At 43.2% G+C, this 21,561-nt stretch overlaps 1 protein-coding gene across 2 annotated transcripts in view; it reads right to left on the bottom strand.

The window, feature by feature from the left end:
- The window catches only part of grm2a (glutamate receptor, metabotropic 2a), a 48,098-nt gene that overhangs the window by 4,975 nt on the left and 21,562 nt on the right, over nt 1-21,561 (bottom strand). For both annotated transcript variants that reach the window (XM_079510070.1, XM_079510071.1), the window contains exons 2-4: nt 10,616-10,885; nt 9,084-9,651; nt 5,144-6,216 (exon numbers count right to left, since the gene is read on the bottom strand). In XM_079510070.1, the coding sequence (XP_079366196.1) occupies nt 5,144-6,216; nt 9,084-9,651; nt 10,616-10,753 (1,779 nt within the window). In that variant the 5' untranslated portion in view covers nt 10,754-10,885. The remainder of the gene's footprint in view (nt 1-5,143; nt 6,217-9,083; nt 9,652-10,615; nt 10,886-21,561) is intronic.

Genomic DNA, 21,561 nt, shown 5'->3' with positions numbered 1-21,561 from the left:
AACACACACACACACATTCTGTTCTTAAATCAGAAATAGTTGTGAATAGAACTAAAGATGAGAGGACAGTATATACTGCATAAGAATGAGCCGTTAAGTGGTTTTAATAATTCAACAAGATGTTGCTTAGGAAGAGCAGAAAGGCAAGAAATCTGCCTTTGCAGAAAAGACTCCTTCAGATGAAAAGGGTTGTGTAGGACAGGGTACGCACGTGTGGAGCATGGCGACCATGGTCCTATACCTGCCACTGCTGTATATTGTGCATATCTTCAAAATTGCATTATTCCTTAAGAACTTCATAGGGGATACTTCCTTTTATTGTATGATGTAAGAGCAAAACGGCCACTGTGTGCATACTGCATATGGTCATTTCATTGTGCTTTGTGTTATATGTTTATTGTCGAGCTTTGTACTGTATATTTGGAGTCCTTGGGCTTTCCAGACTCACACTCGCTGTTGTGTAGAGGAAGGAAGGGATTTTATAAAATGTTAATAAGGGCATGGCGAGGAGCTACGTAGGGAACCTGTTGCTTTGTTTCCTCCAACATTAACCTAATTTACCAAGCATTGCTCGCTCTTTTAATTATTTATCCTAATAAGAAGTTATGGCATCCCAAATCTAACTCACCGCATTCACACGTATCAGACACTGATCAAGCAAATGTTTGGTCGTTTTTTTTAGGCCACCACAATGCTTTTCCAATGGGAGTCACATGGTTTGACCAAACATTTGTGTTTGATTGCTGGTGGTGTTCTGCCCCTCCCCCCTCATCAAACAAAAATGTTTGGTCAAACCATGTGACTCCCATTGGAAAAGCATTGTGTGGTGGCCTAAAAAAACAAAAAAACTACCAAACATTTGCTTGATCAGTGTTTGATACGTGTGAATGAGGCCTGAGCTCACACTATGTTGACAATATCTGCCACTGCTACCATATACTGCTTGATTGCAGTGGCGTGCACAGATAGACACTAGGGGGTGCTAGAGCACCCCCTGCCCTTTTGGCAATGTGCCCTTTTGAAAAAAAAGGGAAAAAAAATAAAAAATAGCAGACCTACAAGCTCATAGCGCGCCACTCGGTGGCGCGCTATGAGCTTGTAGATCTGCTATTTTTCAATAGCTAAAGCATAACATAATGCTAACACCAAAAGTGGTTCCCGCCCAAAATGGATTAAGGCAACCGGCCGGTTCCACGCGCTGCACAAGGTGCCCTTTTTTAACTTGAGCACCTGCCCCTCTAAATGTCTGTGCACGCCACTGCTTGATTGCTTTATTGGTTGTTGCCCCATGCTTCAAAGGCACAGGTCGTTTCTTCATTCAACTGTCCAGGCAGGTGTGAGGATGATAGCACTGATGATTGGAAGGATGTTAATCAATAAAGGATGACAAAGCCGTAACAGAGATCAGTGGTGTAATACATTTACTCAAGTACTGTACTTTTTTTTAAGGTATTTTTGAGGGGCACTAGCCCCTCCTATACACAGATTTAATGTTGGTCTTGTTTGTTTTGAAAACGCCATTGACAATGAAGGGATAAACTTACGTCATAAGGTGTCATTTACGTCATATTGTCTCTTTATTGTTAATGGTGTTTAATGTTTGTGCTTGCACCGTTTGTTTTACATCACCATTACATCACCTAATCAACATGAGTTAGACTTTAATATATTAGCACCCCTCACTTCACACAGGTGTGATTTGTTTTTAACTTTACTACAGTATTTCCAATTTTCAGTACTTTTACTTCTACTCCACTACACCTCAGAGGCAAATGTTGTACTTGTTGTACTATTTTTTTGATGCCAATACTTTTGTACTTTTATTCCGAGTACATTTTGAATACGGGTAGTTTTACTTGTATCAGAGTATTTCTACATTGTGGTATTGGCTACTTTTACTTAAGTACAAACTGTGAGTATAGCCTGCTTCTTCCACCACTGACAGGGATACACCGCTGAACAGGTGAGACAACGTAAAATACAAGTATAAAATTTACTTTTTGGCCAGAAAGGGATTTGTTTTCCGCCGGGAAAAAAAATACTTTTAGTTACTCCACTATTATTATTGCCAAGAGAGAACCCTCATAGAGAGAAAAAATTCCACCGGTGAAAAAAAATCCCTTTCTGGCCAAAAAGTACATTTTATACTTGTGGTGTGGGGCTCAGAGAGTGTCCACTAAGGAAAGTAGGCTTTCTAATGACACAACCCGCCTTTGTATTGGTGAGTAGGTGAAATGTTCTTTTTATTTTCCTAACAGAGGAGAGGTTGGTCCGCATTTCATGCGAGCCAGGAAATAGAACGGTCGCATAGCCTCAATGCAACGGCAGTGCAAAGTGCAGGAGGCTATGGACCAGAGCTAGTTGTGAGGCTGCAAAGTAGCTGACATGAAATCACATGGACAAGTCAATAGCACATTGCTTTTTTTCCTCCCTTCTTTTTTGTATTTAGAGAGAGAGAGAGAGAGAGAGAGAGAGAGAGAGAGAGAGAGAGAGGAAAAACTCATTATGTTGACAGGATGCTGTTGTAAAGATTACTGATATTTGTCACCCCCAAATATGTCACCCAACAACAGTGTTTTCACAGGGGTGCGGGGAATGTTTCACATCGGCAGTGGGCTGTTTAATCAGCTCTGTTTGCTGTCGAGATGAGATGGCCAGCCCTGGCATCCGAGCAGAGCCCCTTCCCTCGGGGGACAGCGAGGATATCCTCAATATTTCATATTGCAATCAAATGTGTTATTCATGGCTCAGTGCGTGCGATTTAGTTTGCTTTAACATTTCATGAAAGACTCAGAATTCATACCTGGCCGTTTGGCAGGAGACCTGACTGTAACATATCAAGCTGCAACAACAGCATCTGAACAAGAGTATTTACAACTAGGGGAAACACAAGCAATGCCTGATTTATTCTTGGTGAGTGGCGGATTCTATACAAGCACGCAAATGTGTGGCAGGGCAACACATTAAACGCCTGCTATATTTACGGTGCACGACAGCGAGCACGACAGCGAGCAAGTATAAGTAATCAGACTCCGTCTCCGTGCCTGTGGAAACTCAAAATCTTTTGGCGTACATACAGGTATAGTGGCCAATTCAGTTGCTGCCTGGCTCCAGTAATGATTTATTCATTATGGCAAAGTGATGTTTTGTGTCCATGCATCTGATGAGCCCGTGGTCGTATACTGGCTGTCTGTTTGCCCCTGCCTCCTCCTCCACCTCCTCAGGGGCCTGGAGGAAGTTAAGGGTCCCTGGGAGCCATGCTGTGGTCCCTGGACAGACAGGGGACACAGCTGGGACTCTCTCACACTCCACTGCACACGTTTATGCACAGCGACATGTAGGTACGCTCACTTCCCATCATGCATTCTGTTTCTCTAGAGGTCATTTGTGTCAGGGGATTTCTCTCTCCCTCTCTCCCCTCGAGACCCCCCCCCCCCCCCCCCCATCACCCTCCCTCCGCCCCCACCCCTTCTTCACACCTCTTAAGACACTTTTTTAGGAATGGAATAAAGGTATCATTTAAGTCAGGGGTTCTCAACGTTTTTGGCCGGTGACCCCCGGAAATGCTTTGGCAACGTCTCGGGACCCCCGCCCCGCCCACTCCCGAGTACCCCAATATAAATTGACTGCTACAATAACATTAATAATAGAGACAATACACCATAAATAAATACTGAAACCAGATATAATCATTAGGGAAGGTGTATGCATGTACTATATGTAAACTCTTAATTTCCATTTTCCAGCCATTCAGTTGCATTTTTTTTTTTTTAAATATTTGGGGACCCCCAAAATACCCAAACCCACCGTTTGAGAACCCCTGATTTAAGTAAAAGGTTAATGTAACTCAACTCAAATTCAACCAAATGTGTCCAGTGTCTCATGCATAAGTTTATCATTTTACATGTGATTGAACACCTTTTCCTCTTTTCTTCTTGCGTGTTCATTGTCTTACATGCTAAAGATTTCCTCTTTTCAGATTTATATATAGCAGGGGTTCTCAACCCGTGGGTCGCGACCCCTCGGGGGGTCGCCAAATTATTTTAGGGGGTCCCCAAATTATTTAAAAAATAGCAGACCTACAAGCTCGTAGCGCGCCACTCGGTGGCGCGCTATGAGCTTGTAGATCTGCTATTTTTCAATAGCTAAATTATAACAATGCTTAAAACACCAAAAGGGGTTCCCGCCCAAAATGGTTTAAGGTTATTGTAGCAGTCAATTTATATTGGGGGTCGGGAGGGGGCGGGGCGGGGGTCCCGAGACATTGCCAAAGCATTTCCGGGGGTCCCCGGCCAAAAACGTTGAGAACCCCTGATATATAGGACATCTCTATGTGAAGGTCAAATATTCCCTGAACTTATAGTGTTGTGTATTGGTGCAACACGGATCTATTCTCGAGCTAAAAACAAGCCCTTTTCACAATGCGTCATCAGATTTGCCCTGGCGATGCTGACAGCTACTCGATAGCACTCAGACGATGGCACTACACTATGTGCTGTCAAGAAATGATTCCACTATTTGTTTGTTGTTCATTTAAAGATGGAGTGCCATGATTTTTACCCCCTAAAACATGATCATCAGGTACTAATGAAAAAAAAAAAGTGTACAGTCATAAAGTGTTAAAATTATGTTTGTATGTGGCCACACCCACCAGTTAATTAAGTATACCTGGTTTTCACCTCAGCACCACCCACCTGGCCACACCTGGGGGTCTATTAGAGTAATATATTCTAACCACACATGTGGGGTCTATTAGAGTAAAGTTAACTCCATAGACACAGTATACAAAACAGAAAAAGTAAAAATCACAGAACTAGACCTGAGGCCGATTCTAAAAAAATGTCTTCTATGTCAGTGGTCTCAACCTTTTTCATGTCAAGGACCCCCAGAATTATCTGTATTTGGCTGCGGACCCCCATCTGAAAATATGTTGTTCCAGGGACCCCCCAGAAGCTAATATTTGAGTTCAAATCGTTCGCTCCGAAAGAATATATATATTCAAAACACATTTTCATGATTTTTTAAAAATAGCAGATCTACAAGCTCGTAGCGCGGCACTCGGTGCCGCGCTACGAGCTTGTAGATCTGCTATTTTTCAATAGCTAAAAAAGCCAAAACCCATCTCGGTAACGTGACGACTTACCCGGTAGTCGCTGGCCGTGACATAAAAGATGGGCTGGAAGGCCAGCCAGATGATGCAGGTCGTGTACATAGTGAACCCTATGAATTTGGCCTCGTTGAAGTTCTCCGGGCACTTGCGCGTCTTGAAGGCGTAGACGGTGCAGAGGATGATGAGGATGCAGTTGTAGGTGAGCGACACGAGCATGCTGGAGTCTTTGCTGTTGCACTTGAGGGTGACCACGTCCCTCCTCTCGGGGCTCACCTCCTTCCGGACGCCCGGGGTCTCCACCAGGAGCCACACTACCACCACCACCAGCTGGCAGGAGATGAGCGCGCCGCAGATGGCCACCTGGGAGGCCGGGCTGATGAAGCGAGGCCGCTGGGCGCCATCCTTGACGCCGCTGAAGATGCGCGCGATGCGGTTGGTCTTGGTCAGCAGCGCCGAGTAGCACACGGCGAACGAGGTGCCCAGGCCCATCCGGCGCAGCGTGCACACCGCCGTCGAGGGCTTGGCGATGTATATGAACGTCATGCAGTAGCACATGAGCACGCCTATGAGCAGGATGTAGGAGAGCTCGCGGCCGCTCGCCTTCACCACGGGTGTCTCGTTGTGCTTGAGGAAGAGGCCGACGATGAAGAGCGTGCACGTCATACCGAGGCAGGAGATGGTGACGGGCCCGATGGCCCACGCGTCCTCCCAGCGGATGTACTCCTCGGGCAGGTCGTAGCAGCCCGTCAGGTTGGCCAGCGGCCACTGGCCGAAGCTGCAGTCGGCGCAGTTGAACTCGTCGTGCAGGTACTGGTAGGACTGGCAGGGGATGCAGATCCAGCAGCACACGTCCCCCGGCTGCATGCTCTTGATCTCGTTCTTCCGGCAGGGGTCGCTGCACTGGGAGGTGGGCACCGCGTGGCCGTGGACGGCCCCCCAGGGGATCAGGTGGGTGTTGAGGGTCAGGTTCTGGGCCCAGTAGCCCACCTTGCGGTACACGTAGCGCTTGCCCTCCTTGTGGTAGTGGAAGATGTTGTAGCGGCCGAGGCTGTCCCCGAACGCGTCGAAGCTGACCATGTTCTCGGTGTCCGTCGGTCGAAAGGGTGCTGACAAGGAAAGAGGAAGAAAAGAGGGGTCATCTCATGGCGAATGGATTTATAGAGCAATTATGTAAGACTGAAGTGTCTTTACGCTTCCTCTGATTGCCTTCGAGGCTGAATACATGATAGCAGAACTCCAAAATAAAAAAAGCCAGACTTTTAGGTCAGTTTCACATTTGTAATGTGCTACTTCAGGCTGCTAATGTGTTTTGGCATAGCAGCTGTGATAAAGGCAAAGCACGTTAGTGTAGTATAGTTAATTAGAACAATAATATATATATTCTTTGGAGTGCCACTCTGGTGTGTTCTTTGTGGGGGTTTTTTTCCCCCAACTATAAACTGTTAACGAGGTTTGTAATCATTATGTTCAGTGTTTTTATATTGATTACATTTTTGACTTTGATTTTTTGACCCCCCCCCCCCCCTTTTCCTCTCACTGTACATGTTTCTTTTCCCTTTTTACCTCCTTTATGATGAATTCCTGTTCTGTTCTTTGACTATATAGAAGTGTCTATCTGTACGTCTCTAAATGTTTTGATGAATTGAACATGGTGGACCCTCTTGTAAACAAGTGTAATGCTTAATTGGGTCGTCCACTCACAGTTAACAGTCTTTGTATTGAGTTTGTGCTTGAAATGTACTGTTAATAAATATTTCAATCAATCAATCAATCAAACAGTGTGGATTGATTGATCCTTCCTATAGCGCTAATAAAGTTATGTGGACGGTGAGCTACTGGTCAGGCCACATTTCCGAAAGGACAACCTGGTATTTGATCATTTTGATCATTTGACATGCCTCTCCTCCTGACAAGCTACTGCTCCTGGCTGCCCCAGATTGAACAGTGACTGTGAGAGACGGGGACACAGCTGCACATTGTGGATCTACATAATTGAAGCCAGAAAGGGTCGTTCTGCTTTCTTTAACCACATTTTGCGGCAATTTACTCTGGAATGAGAATTTCACAGAGAAAATTGGAAGTTGTTCAAATAGTAACTGCTTGTGATATATATATTTTTTTTAAAGCCAAAATATTCCATTTCTAAATAAACTTGGGGCTGAAATAAACAGCTATAGCATTTTAGATATTATTATAAATGACTTTTTATGTTGATGCAGAGCACTGAAATGTGTATTTTTGAGTGGTGCAAACCACTCCAACAACTGGCTTTGTACCCGTGTTTGTTCGTACCAAAAAAACGAGCATGTTGCTATGGTTAGCAACCACAAAAATTAGCATGGTTGCTATCGTTGGTATGTGACGTCACTGACTATAACAATAAATGTGTAGTTGCACCACTCAGTTCACACAGGTGTGATTTTTTAAAACATGGACAGCTATTGAACCTTCTAGTACAAAGTGTTTCTTCACTAGTCCGATCCAGAAGAACACAGTTTTCCGGCCACTGCTACAGAGCTGATCATGAGGTTATATTTTCCCTTCTTCTCTGGAATCCTGCCTCAAGACCAGAGGTAGAAAAGAGGTAGGTTGTTCCCCGATGTCATCGCTAAGGACACTGTGGACACATGCATCAGTAAGCAGGAACTGGGGATGGCAATGAAGGACCGGGAAGTCTGCCGTGGCATTGTGAAATCCATAATCTCGACCGCGGTCGAAAAAATTAGGATGAATACAAAGTAAGGATCATATTTGGCATGTTTACATCGATTGTGACCAACTCTTTAACGTGCTAAGAACCTAAAGATGGCCTGCATCCCTGAGGTATCCGGGTCATTTCAGACATGTAATACAATCTGATCTTTTCAGATACAGTAGTAGGCTACAGTACATTGGGTATTTAATTAAAATCTGCTGAGAGCAGACATGCAAATCTTAACCACATCACGTTGGCATAAACTCCCTAACCTCTATAGATCGGGTTTACACTTTGTTGCTTTATCAATATTTGAATTCTAACAATGAGACGACTATAAGCTCACTTACAGTACAAGTAGCCAGCACTTTTGATATCTATATCATCCATGACAGTCTGTTCATTCATATGCATAAGATACATATTTATAAATGTTAGTGTTGTGAATCATTTGCTGGGGTTTAAGCAATAGCATATCAATGACCATTATTTTGAAGAGTTTGCCCCAGTGTGTGATCTGCCTCTACAATGCTCAGGTTGAGGAATCCTCCCGTAATTATTTCACAGTGGAGTCGAGATGCGTGACAAAATGAGCCTCCAAGCGTGAAGCCACTCCAGCAGTCGTTTCATCTTTGAAAATTGAATCATAACGATGTCTTATTATCGCCACTGTGATGTGAAAACATCAGTGTCTTTCGCTGTTTCCACATTTAAAACGAATTGGTGCAATGAATCTAAATTGATATAATCAAATCTGTCAGCATGCATGCAGGGCATTTGGCAAGATATCATTATTGGGATTTATTTAACCCATTCTGGGCGGGAACCCCTTTTGGTGTTTTAAAGCATTTTTATACTTTAGCTATTGAAAAATAGCAGATCTACAAGAACTTGTAGGTCTGCTATTTTTGAAAAATCGTGAAAATGTGGCCCAAATGTTTGAATATATTCTTTCAGAGCAAACGTTTTTAACTCAAATCCTTGCTTCTGGAACAACACATTGTCAGATGGGGGTCTGCAGCCAAATACAGATAATTCTGGGGGTCCTTGATATGAAATATTGAGCACCACTGACATAGAAACATAGGTATTTCAGAAAACTGTCAGAATTTAGAAGACATTTTTTTAATCTCGACGTCAGGCCTAATTGGGTTAAAGGGAACAGGCATGGGGGAAAAAACACATCATAAATAAAATAAGCTGCTATCTGAAATGACAATTCACTTATTGCCTCTGGTAAAATAAAATGTGTATTCACTCAGCAACATTTTTACTCACCATCATACTTGACCTTGAGAATGTAGTCCCTGTAAAACTTCCGGCCGTTGCCCGGCTTCAGGGCCTCACAGACCTTGGTGGAGTTGGGACACAGGGCCTGTCTCATGTTGTGCAGAGCCGTGGCCATGGCGTAGACGGCGTTCACCACGAACATGATCTTGGACTCGGGCTCAAACGGGACGTCCCGCAGCGAGTGCCTGCCGCAGCCCAGGTCGTGGAGGCTGCACTGGAACTGGTTCTCCCAGAACTCCCGGAACCAGGGGTTCCGCGTGTTGTTGTACGGGTGCAGGCCCGTGAAGTAGTCATTGAAGTGGGGGATGGGGTACGAGGCCAGCTCGATGGTGAAGGCTCCGTCGGCCACGGCCTCGCTGCCCCTCACCACGCTCTCCTGCGCCCCCCAGCCGTCGCTGGCCACCCACGTGAAGGACACGTTCATGCGGTTGGCCGCCACCAGCAGCTCGCGGGCGTCCTCGCTGCGCGTGAACAGGATGACCACCTTAGCGTTGGACTTCTGCTGCAGCGAGCGGATCACGTTCTCGTAGCTATAGCGGCTCATGGAGCGGCTCACCTTCAGGGGGTGGGGGAAAAAAAGTACTCAAATATTTTAGTAAATAGTAAAAAGTATCAATACCGCAATGTAGATGTACTACCGTTACTCACAAGTAGTAGTAAAAGTACCAAAGTAAAATGTAAGTACTTTTGGTACTTAAAGTACCAAAAGTAGAAGTATACTCATATTGCCGAATGTCCCATTTCAGTTCAAAAGTTCAAAATGTGTACATAATCTTTTGAAAATAGCAGATCTACAAGCTCACAATGTGTCGCATCGTGACACATTGTGAGCTTGTAGATCTGCTATTTTCGAATGGCCGAAATGTAGGTCCATAGGGTTGAAGTGGTTAATGTATGTTTTCTAATCCAAATTAAAATCTCCAAAGTAACTCTAAAGTTTTCAAATTAATTAAATTGTAGTGGAGTAAAAGTACAAATGTTGGCTCTGAGATGTAGTGGAGTAGAAGTAAACGTATTGGAAATTGCAAGTAAAGTACAAATACCTCAACATTGTACTTGACAAGTACAGTACTTTGTAAAGGCAAAAGTGGTATGGGTGTAAACTAAGTTAGTTACTTTACGCCAGTGGTTCCCAAACTTTTTCATGTCAAGGACCCCCAAAATGATACTCATTCGCCCGCGGACCCCCCATTTGAAGATGTATGCCAAGGACCCCCATAAGAGAAGATTTTGATGGCTCTAGCAGTGATTTTCAACCATTTTCGTTTCAAAGGCCCCCAGTTTGACCTGAATTAGGCTAATATATGCATCTCTGAGACCCCAATTTGTATTGTAAAATCAATGTTAATTTCCATTTGGTTCCATTTGTACACTCTCAGAGTTACAGAACCGGTCAATTTGGTTCCATTTGTACACCCAGAGTTACAGAATCTAAGGGTCCAAAGGGTTCCAAACTATCATTTAGCTGGGGACCCCCTGGAACTCCCTCAAGGACCCCTGGGGGTCGTTTTACAGCTGACCTTGGCGGACGTGGCGATGCAGATGTGGCGGGCGCGGGCCTCCTGCTGGAAGGCGTCGATGCCCGTCTCGCCGTAGTCGCCCTCCGACGCCACGGTGGACACGTAGGTCCAGTTGAAGTAGCGCAGGATCTCCGCCATGGCCTTGGCCTGGTAGAAGTCGGGCGGCACGGTGCGGGCAAAGAAGTCGTAGCGGGTCTTGTCGCTGAGCTTGGCGCTGGTGGAGGCGTAGCTGATCTGGGGGATCTGGAAGAGCCGGAGCAGGTTGGCCACCTGGAATGAAGGGCGTATTTATATGTATCAGTGGTGGAGGAAAAGTACTCACATTTTTGTAATACTTAAGTGAAAGTATCAATACTGAAATGTAGAAACACTCTGTTACAAGTAAAAGTTCTGAATTCAAAATGTACTTGAGTAAACATACTTAAGTGTACCAAAAGTAGAAGTACTCACAAAATTGTCAAGTACAGTACTTGACTAAATGTACTTTGTTACTTGACACCACTGATACACATCAGGTTTTCGTTGCTTTACTTCAACAACTCATCCAGTAACAACTATGTATAAATTAATCTGATGTTTTTGAGTGGTGCAACCACTCCAACGAACAGCAATGTCCGTGTCCGTGTTTGTGTGTGACTATGTGACCAGTACCAATGAGTACCAAAAGTGGCGCTGTTGTGCCAGAAACGGAGAGAGAGAGATAGTGCTGCATGTTGCCTGCTAATGAGAGAGAGAGAGAGACAGAGAGGGGGGGGGGATTTGCACCACTCAGTTCACACGGGTGTGATTTTTTTCTTCAAATAGGCCTTATGGTGGCACTATTCCAGCAGACATTACAGTTAGTGTACAAAAAATATATATATCCAATTCCTTGGATCATGTTTCAACTCCCCATATGCTTTCACGCCATGCACATTTTTCGTTTTTCTCAATAACCTCCAGAGCACTGCACCAGCAAAAGCAATAAGGGGTGCCACAAATAACCATAATGTCATAGAAACGTTATTTCCCCCTGAAACTTCCTCATATCTGATGGCTGCAAGCGACAACTTACAAAGCACCTGGGTAGGTCCACCGGGCCCGGTGGAGATATTCACTCCAATGATTGCATTGATTTTATAGTTATAGTTTAAATTGACAGTAGTGAGTGTGTATAATGAGAATAATTGCCACGATGTTGAAAGATCCTGCTTGTAACATGTATGGATAGGGGAGAACGGGGTAAGATGAGCCAGTGGGTAAGTTGAACCACCCCCTTTATCTAGAAAACTATAAAAAACTGTGTTGCCATGTGACCTTAAATCTAGTAAGCATCCATCATTTACACCTGGCTGTGAAGTTGGGAAGCACATGGGGAAAGTAGAAAACATTATTTTACACAAAAAAATGTTTTTCGTAGGTCATGGTAAAATGACTGTTATACAAAGCAAAATGTACCTAGGTCTAAAATGTAATATCATACACGTTGATGATTTGCCAATGGATAGAACCATGTGAATCATTTAGCAAATAAATTGTCTGAAGTAGTTTAGTCTTTGCTACTCAAATTATAATTAATGACCTTTAATTTGCATGTACATACTCTTAAGAGAAGTTATAAGGTTCTGAATAACAAACTTTATTTAATTGTCTTAATATTGTTTAAATGATAAATAAACAAATAAATAAGACTATTTGCAAAATACCCTGTTCTCCCCTATAGTTAGAAGAATAAAAGGGAGATGGGATGCTCGATCGGACGGACGGACAGATGGACGGAACACCAGATAATCAAAGAATCCTCAAAACTTTTATTTTTGTGTGTAATAGGTTGTGTCAGCGTCGTGATGCCAAGCGCAGTGTGCATAATAAGCAACAACTGGCTCTTGCTTCAGGCACTTCCCTGGCTGCGAGCCTAAGGGGAGCCAGTCTGGCTCCACTACATCTACATCTAGCCACCATCCTCATAGCATGGGACCTTGAATTCCAGTAACATTCGTTGAAAAGGCTGAATGTTTTTCAGAAAACGTTAGGTTAGGATTTAGAAGGCGGTTCTAGAATGGACGGCTGTAGCTCAGGAGGTAGAGCAGGTCGTCCAATGATCCACGGGTCGGCGGTTCGAATCCCGGCTCCTCCTGTCTACATGTCGAAGTGTCCTTGGGCAAGACACTGAACCTCAAATTGCTCCCGATGTGCTGGTTGGTACCTTGCATGGCTTCCGCCGCAATCGGTCTATGAATGTGTGTGTGAATGGGTGAATGTAATGCACAATCTATGTAAAGCGCCTTGGATAAAGGCGCTATATAAATGCACCATTTACCATTTAGAATCAGCCTCGGGTCTAAATGGGCTTGCAAAGAAAAGGGGAGATGCTTCACCCATGCCAATATCCATTTAAACTCTAGACGGGCCTGCTGTTAAAGTTATTTGTGCAGCCGTGCCCGGCAGCCGGCGAAAACTAGAGTGGGCCCTCATCAAACCCTGTACACTCAAGACACTGCCACCGCTGCCACCCTTAGATCTCCATATATGGAGCTGACCTGTTCTGACATTCCATATGTTGATCTGACCTCATCAAACCCTGTACACTCAAGACACGCTCCATATATGGCCAGTACACGTGACCTCGCCCGGTCGCTTCTCGCCCTCAGGCGTCTTACTGGTTGTATTTGTATGTGTGTGTTGTGTATTTGTATTATATGAAATGTTTCATTTGTGTTTAGAACGCGCTCGAAAATGAGATTCTGCTATAAATCTGACCAATATGCATTGAATCAGATTAACTTCAGTCGGCAGACTTGATTATAATTAATCATAACCTTTGGAAGAGGCAAAGCTTGAAGCACTGGTGCAGGAGAAGCAGATCGAGGTGTAATGGATGAGGAGAGGAAGCCATATTTAAAGGGGCCGCCATGTTCAGAGCTGTGATTTGAGTGTAGAAAAGCGTGGCTGATTTGGAACAATCAGCAAAGCTGTGATTGGTGTGAAGAAAAGCACGGATGAATAGAAACAATCAACAGATGACTACTGATTACAGCCTGGCTCCCTGACGTGTCCTGCATTAACTAACTGACTAAACTGAACTATTTAGTTGGTGTCGAACAGTCGAAGTGTCCTTGAGCAAGACTCGGAGCCCCTAATTGCTGCCGACGTGCAGGTTGGTGCCTTGCATGGTTTCCCCTGCCATCGGTGTATTAATGTGTGTGTGAATGGCTGAATGTAATGCACAATCTAAGCACTTTGGATAAAAGCGCTATGTAAATGCACCATTTAAATTGATCTTGATCTACATCCCAGGTTATATCCTTTCTCATTAAAGTATTTCAATATTAAGTATTCTTTTTTCCCCCTGCTCCCTTAAATGCAAGGCATGCAATATTGGAGGAGAGCTAAATTCAATAACCTCTGTTGTATATTAACCACTTAAGCCTTATACTGCATTCGTCTTCGTATGGTGAATACAGAGAAAATTGCCGAGCGACAAGCTCACAGCGCATTGCACCGTGGCGCGTTGTGAGCGTTTACATGGACGTGCTATATTAGTACTAACATTATTTGTGGAAAATTCTTGAAAATGACACGATACACGATAAATTGCACAACGCATCTTGCCAGGGAGAAAGTAGCCTGGAACTCACCTATGCTTTTTATGGCATAGGCATCCTGCCGGGAGAAACTATGCGCAGCTGCTAGACATGAGAATAATTGATTAGAGCGACAGAGAGAGAGAGGAGTGTGTGTGTGTATATGTGTGCGTGTGTCAATTTAACAAAGGTGCAGACGATCAGAAATCAGCAGAGAGTGAGTGATGTTTGGCTACACTATGCCGAATTGAAGTGGACGAGGACCCACCAGACTTTTCTTTCCTCCCTGGAAATAAAAACGTCTGGGTTTCCGAGGCTAGGGAGAAAGATAGAACTAGTAGGGGCTGAGGGCAGATGTTAACATTTCAAAAGTTAACTTCTCTTGAGGTTTCTATAAGCTTGCTAGACATCCTGATTATGCAGATAGGCTAATAAACATATTGCTATGTAGCCTACCATCATCCAAAAACAACTCTCTCCTTAACCCGTCTTGACAACCTTCCTCAACATGTGGTGAGACAGCTGGTATAGCAGCGCGTTTGCTCTCCTCGGAAGAAAGCAGACTGGATCTAATGTGGCAACTGACAAGAGATACATATAAAGTAAGGCCTAATCTTTAGCCGAAAATAGATTCTCTCATATGAGCTGTCCGGTTATCCAGTTTAATTAAAAGAAATTCAACTTAATTTTTATTTGCAGGTAAACATAAAAATGTGTCATTCATAAACAACGTATTCCAGTCCATTTATGATGAATGGTCATCATTGTTAACATCTGTGTCGTTCTGTTGGTTTCTATATTCAGTCCATTTCTCCCATTTTTCAATGGATACTTCGTCTTGTAGTCTCAGTGTATGAATCCAGTTTAATATTAAAGCTGTAAACTTTCCTCTTCTACTGTATACGTACCCAGATAAGAAGAACCCGGTTTCCTGCACAAGTTCTGAATTCCACCATTTTACCATTGTGCTAATAGAGCCTGCCTGCCTGCTTGCTCAGGGGATACGTTGAAACTTGAGGTCAAAAGTTGTGTCAGATCTTGTGTCTAGGTGCGACATGACCTTTGACACAATCTAAATGTCACAATAGAAGAGCAGGGAGACGAAATATAATCACCACCAACTGTATATGTTATATTGCATGAACGTACTCCACCATGCAGATTGGACAACAATTACATTTTATTCATCATAAAAAAGTGACATGAGGCTCTATACAGCACTGTGCACTGCATATTCTGGCTTTAGGGACTTGATAGCACCCTCTCGTGGCATGTCTCGTCTAATGTGAATTTTAGAACTAGGTGTAAGTTGATTATAGAGACAGACAGGTATAGGATGTTTCATCTCATTAAAATTTCTCAAGAAGACTGTCGACGGACCAGGAGAGCTTGACATGCATTTTTTAAACATTACATCTCGGTGTACACCTCAGGACAAGCCGGGCTGCTCGGTATTGAACCAGCAACTTTCCCCGGTCTCCGCTGTTTGCCCCTGACCAAATCATTGAGCAGTACTTTACCAAGACTGAATCAATGTGTCTCGACCATGATAGATTGTTCACTAGTAGTGTAACACCCAAAAGCTTTGTTTATCCCTTACATTATTCAACATACACTTTGAGTTCTGTTATATAAAATACTAAATAGCCTTCAAGCCATGAAAACGCCTTAGGGGCAAAACAACAAAACTCAATTTTATCAATAAAAATTCTATGATCTGTCACATCAAAGGCAGAACTATAATCCAATAGTACTGCTTCCGTCATGTTTTTCCCGGCAATGTCTTTCATTGTTGTTGAGTGTGTCTGTTTTGGACACCAACCTACCGTACATTGACAATATAGCAATAGTCACAAACACACTTTACTTGAATGAATTAATTGCTGAATAGTCAGACAGTATTTAATGTCATTTCAAGCCTGGAGTTTGAAACCGATATGAGTGAAACACTCTAAGAAGGTTGGGGGCCACCTGATGATCTCTCTTCCAGGGCTTCAGGCCAAGGCTTTATCCACTAGAAATTGAATATTGGCCCGTCTTGAGAGACGCGAGGTTACTCCGTGGTGAGATTGAGAAATAAACTAGAAAAAGTGCCCTTCTGGGCACAGGTCTCCACCAGGAGGATAGGACTGTGTGAGATGTTTAGGAGTAATATAAACATGTTTGCCTTTGATGGCAATTGGATGATTTGAGGCATTTTGTTCCAAAAATTTGTTTTGCAAAAATCAACCTGTTGGTGGCGCTATAACAGGCCAATGTGAAAAGGGTGGGATATATTCCTCAGCCCAGTAAGAAAATGTGTGAAAGATTTCACGTAAATTGCATGCTGCGTTCATGATTTGAGGCTTTTGTTCAAAACGGGGCAATCTTGCAAACTGTGAAAGCCAATTATAGCCAATTATGATGGAATATGAAATATCGGACAGATCCGACTTGAGCACATGACCATAGAGATACTGTGTAACGATTTGTGAGATTTTTGGACAGAATCTGGAGGAGTAATATCAAAAAATGTGTTTTACAAAAGTCGGCCTCCTGGTGGCGCTATAAAAGGCAGATGCGGAAAATGCAGGTCAAAGGTTTGTCCTTGGCCTCTAGGGAGTGTGCATGCAACGTTTCACGCAGATCGGTGCAGTTTTAGGTAAAACATGTGAAAAGCTGCCTCATGGTGGCGCTATAACAGGCCGTTCTGGAAAATGTGGGGCAGAGGTTCATCGTTGGCATCCAGGGAGTGTGTGTGCAAAGTTTGGCATCGACCGGGTTAACGGTGCCGGAGATTAGCTGTACACAGACGGACGGAAGGAAGGACGGACGGACGGACACACACACACACGGACGGAGTGCAAAACATACTCTCTCTCCATGCCTTCGGCCTGGTGGAGACAATAATACAACAAGAGAATGACAGCTTGGCACGCACGACAAAATGCAGCCGCGTAACTAACATGTACATTTCAATTTTGTAGAAGAAGAAAACTAATATTGTTTTTGCCGTTTGCTTTGATTGAATAATTGATTGAACAAGCACTCCGTAATATGATTTGGGTGTGTTCTAAATAAAGTGTTAGTGTTGATTATCGTGTATTAATCTAATTATAGTTAACCAATACTATTACACTAAAAAGGATAAAGATGAAGGGAAAATAGACCTTTTTATAGTACAATAATGTTTCAAGTTTACACAAACAAATTACACAATAATCAACACAAACACTTTATTTTAGAATACACACAAATCAAATCATATTACGGAGTGCATGTTCAATCAATTATTCCATCAAAGCACACGGTTTAACCCATTCTGGGCGGGAACCCCTTTTGGTGTTAGCATTATGTTATGCTTTAGCTATTGAAAAATAGCAGATCTACAAGCTCATAGCGCGCCACCGAGTGGCGCGCTACGAGCTTGTAGGTCTGATATTTTTGAAAAATCGAAGAACGACTGACATAGAAACATAGCTTTTTCAGAAAACTGTCAGGATGTAGAAGACATTTTTAGAATCTGATCTCAGGTCAAAACGGTATAAACAATATTAGTTTGACTCTGCTACAAAAATAAAAGTTATAGTTCTCTTGGATCATACTTGTATCGTACGTGTATTATTTCCCACCACGGAGCATCTGACTATCCAGCATTATGTCCACCTCGGAGGACAGTCAAGACGGGCAGTGTCGGTAGGCCAATCACAGGCAGGCGGGGCGTTACCATGCCTATGCTCGGACGCAAGCGAGATTCACGCGCAGGGACAACGCTAAAACCGTCTTGACCCTTTGGTGTGGTTATGGGCTTAAGAAGGTTGGGGACCACCTGATGACCTCTCCTTCCAGGCCTTAACCCATTTAGACCTGACGTCGAAATAAAGAATAAATAAAGTCTTCTGAAAGAATATATATTCAAAGATTTGTGCCGCATTTTTACGATTTTTCAAAAATAGCAGACCTACAAGCTCGTAGCGCGCCACTCGCGCTATGAGCTTGTAGATCTGCTATTTTTCAATAGCTAAAGTATAACATAATGCTTAGTCAAAACACTAAAAGGGGTTCCCGCCCAGAATGGGTTTTAAGAAGGTTGGGGACCACCTGATGACCTCTCCTTCCAGGCCAATAACGGATTTATCCATTACAAATGGATTATAATCATCATTGATATATTTACAAACAGTGCAGTTCTTGACCCAGAGGGAGCCATCCAAGGTCAAGGACTGTACAGTCTGCACTCATATCTGTTTAAAATATGTCGAGGGCCTCTACAAATTGGAAGGCCAACAGAGCGTACAGTACTCTGTTCCACAAATTGCATCTGAGAAAAGCCTGACCTTGTGTCCTAAACCTGAGGTCTGACACAGTCAGCATACAGTTGGAGGCCATCGATATTGTCCTTTTCTTTTTGCTGAGGTTTGCGTGATCTGTGCAAAAGGACAGTTAACCCATTTTGGGCGGGAACCCCTTTTGGTGTTTTAAACATTGTTATAATTTAGCTATTGAAAAATAGCAGATCTACAAGCTCATAGCGCGCCACCGAGTGGCGCGCTACGAGCTTGTAGGTCTGCTATTTTTGAAAAATCGTGAAAATATTTATTTCAGAAAACAGAGGATTTAGAAGGATTTTTTTTAAATTTTGAGGTCAGGCCTAAATGGGTCAAATGATAAGGGACAATATCGGTGGCACCCAACTGTAATTGAGCGTGTGATGTGTGTTTCATCATATTTGCATCATACGGTATAGCCTACTGAAATATCTCAGCAATAATACCACTTCATCCTTAACAATAATACCACTTCATCCTTAACAATAATACCACTTCATCCTTAACAATAATACCACTTCATCCTTAACAATAATACCACTTCATCCTTGCGATGTCAGTGCAGGATCTCAATTTAATCACATTTAATCACTTTTATTGCGACCGACGGTCGCAGTTAACTATGGAATCGTGCATTTCCATGGGATGGAGATCCCTGGTGTCATCAATATTAAGCCCATATATGGAGATCCCTGATGTCATCAATATAGAGGGTATGCGTGTGACATCAAACCAGGAAGTTATGCAGGAACGCCTACTGAGTGGCAAAAAACTACTTTCTTGCCTTGACAGCCCATACATCCACACAGAAAAGTCTTATCTGATTGCATTAAACAACATTAAACAATGTTAAACTCACTTTGCCTGTTGCTTTGCCACTCGATTTGCCACTCGATGTGCCATTCACTTTAAGCATGCGCATACTCTCTATTGGCCAGCAACTCTACATCTTAGACTTCCCTAGTCTACACCCTTAGATCTCCATATATGGAGCTGACCTGTTCTGACATTCCATGTGTTGATCCTTCCCCATCCATCCTTCCTCTTCGATGTCTCACTTTTGACTGATACATGTCCATTTAAACTAGACGAGTTCTCAACAGGCCCGAAAATTAAGATCTTACCCCCCATGCCAAAAGCACCAGCGCTCGCCCAGCAGTCTGCTGTCACCCAGGCGGATATGTTGATCTGACCCCCCCATTCCAAAGCGCCAACGCTCGCCCAGCAGTCTGCTGTCACCCAGGCGGATATGTTGATCTGACCCCCCATTCCAAAGCGCCAGCGCTCGCCCAGCAGTCTGCTGTCACCCAGGCGGATATGTTGATCTGACCCCCCCCATGCCAAAGCGCAAGCGCTCGCCCAGCAGTCTGCTGTCACCCAGGCGGATGTGTGCACGCGACCTCGCCCGCTTCTCACCCTCAGGCGTCTTACTGGTATTAATATGAATATGTGTGAATGGTTGGGCACATATCGGAATTTAAATTCTAGATAGAGCACACTACAATGTTTTTATTTAATGCAATATGTATTTAAAAAGGGTAGGCGTAATTAACCAAGAACTTTTCAAGATTATGATTCAAATGACTCATGATAAATTATGCATTTGTGTATGTGTGATTTGAGTTGCATAAGTTGAAAACATGGCCACAGAATGAACCTCAAACCACTCCGTGCTGTTGTTGCAAGATAAATTATTAGACAGTATGGTTAATATTTCAAAAGTAATTTTCCTCTGAGGTTTCCCACGCACAGCAGAACATCACTGACAGTGCAGTTTCACAACAGTGTGATAAATCCAAACTCTTTGATTAGGCTTGACATACTGTATAATGGATCATTGCTATTATCCAAAATGTCATAATTGTTTTAATGAGGCAGACACAAAAGGCCAAAGCTCTATGTGTCTATTTTAGGTAGCACAATAATCCATTATCTAATGTGCGGTGGCAGTAGTAACATCACAGAATCATTCATTAAATCAGAAATGTACCGGTAATAGACCTGAGCCAGAAAAATAATTCCTCTTAATTACATCTATGATTTACACCTGTTATCTGACAGACACTATAGTACACAGTACACTACTATGACTGCTACACTGCTACACTGCGACACTGCTCATCTGTGGTGTCGACTGTCGATATAAGCAAGAGAGCATGATAAAACTCAAGGTGGCGCGCAGTGATAGTATGAGGCTGCTGCTACGAGTGCCAAGAATTAAGCTCCAGTGCTAGCCGTTATGTTTGTAAGTGTCGGGGCACCAACTTGCCCCGGAAGTTTTAAGAAACTTGACGTATAAATGTATGTGTAGAGCAACTGAGTCGGATAATGACATCATTACTGCTTTGACTAACCCTGTATACAGCTCGTATAGATTCTCTTCCAAACAGTGGAAGCATTGGCGGAGCCGCGGACTTGTCTGCATGTTAGACATTGAAAAACTGTGTTTTTATTTGATTTTCTTTCTTTTTCTACTGTGATGTATGTGTATTTCTGTGATATGGATCTCCCTGGGTCTGAAATAATTTAAGTATTGATTGAATAGAGCGTCGCAGTCCCGCCCCCTACCAGGGCCCAGGAAATGATTCTCCGTTCATTTCAAAAAGTATTTATTTAAAGACCTTTTAAGCCTACTCCCAAACTTTTTCATGTCAAGGACCCCCAAATTGACACTAAATATCCCACGGACCCCCATTTGAAAATATATGCCATGCAGGGACCCCCATTAAAGAAGATTTTTACGGCTCCAGCTGTGATTCTCAAGCAGTTTAATATCAAGGACCCCCAGTTTGACATGCATTGATTGATTGATTGATTGATTGAAGAATTTATTAACAGTTTGCAGAATTACAGTACATTTCAAGCACAAACTCAATACAAAGGCTGTTAACTGTGAGTGGACGACCCAATTAAGCATTACACTTGTTTCCAATAGGGTCCACCATGTTCAAATCATCAAAACATTTAGAGACGTACAAATAGACACTTCTACTTCTACTGCATTAGTCTATGGACGGTCGTTAATACATTTAATGGCATTTCTATCTCTGGGACCCCCATGTATATTGTAAAAATC

Source organism: Electrona antarctica (genome assembly GCF_951216825.1).
Source record: "Electrona antarctica genome assembly, chromosome: 9".
Lineage (NCBI taxonomy): Eukaryota > Metazoa > Chordata > Actinopteri > Myctophiformes > Myctophidae > Electrona > Electrona antarctica.
Note: the sequence above shows the minus strand (reverse complement) of the source record. Positions and strands in the feature narration are given on the sequence as shown.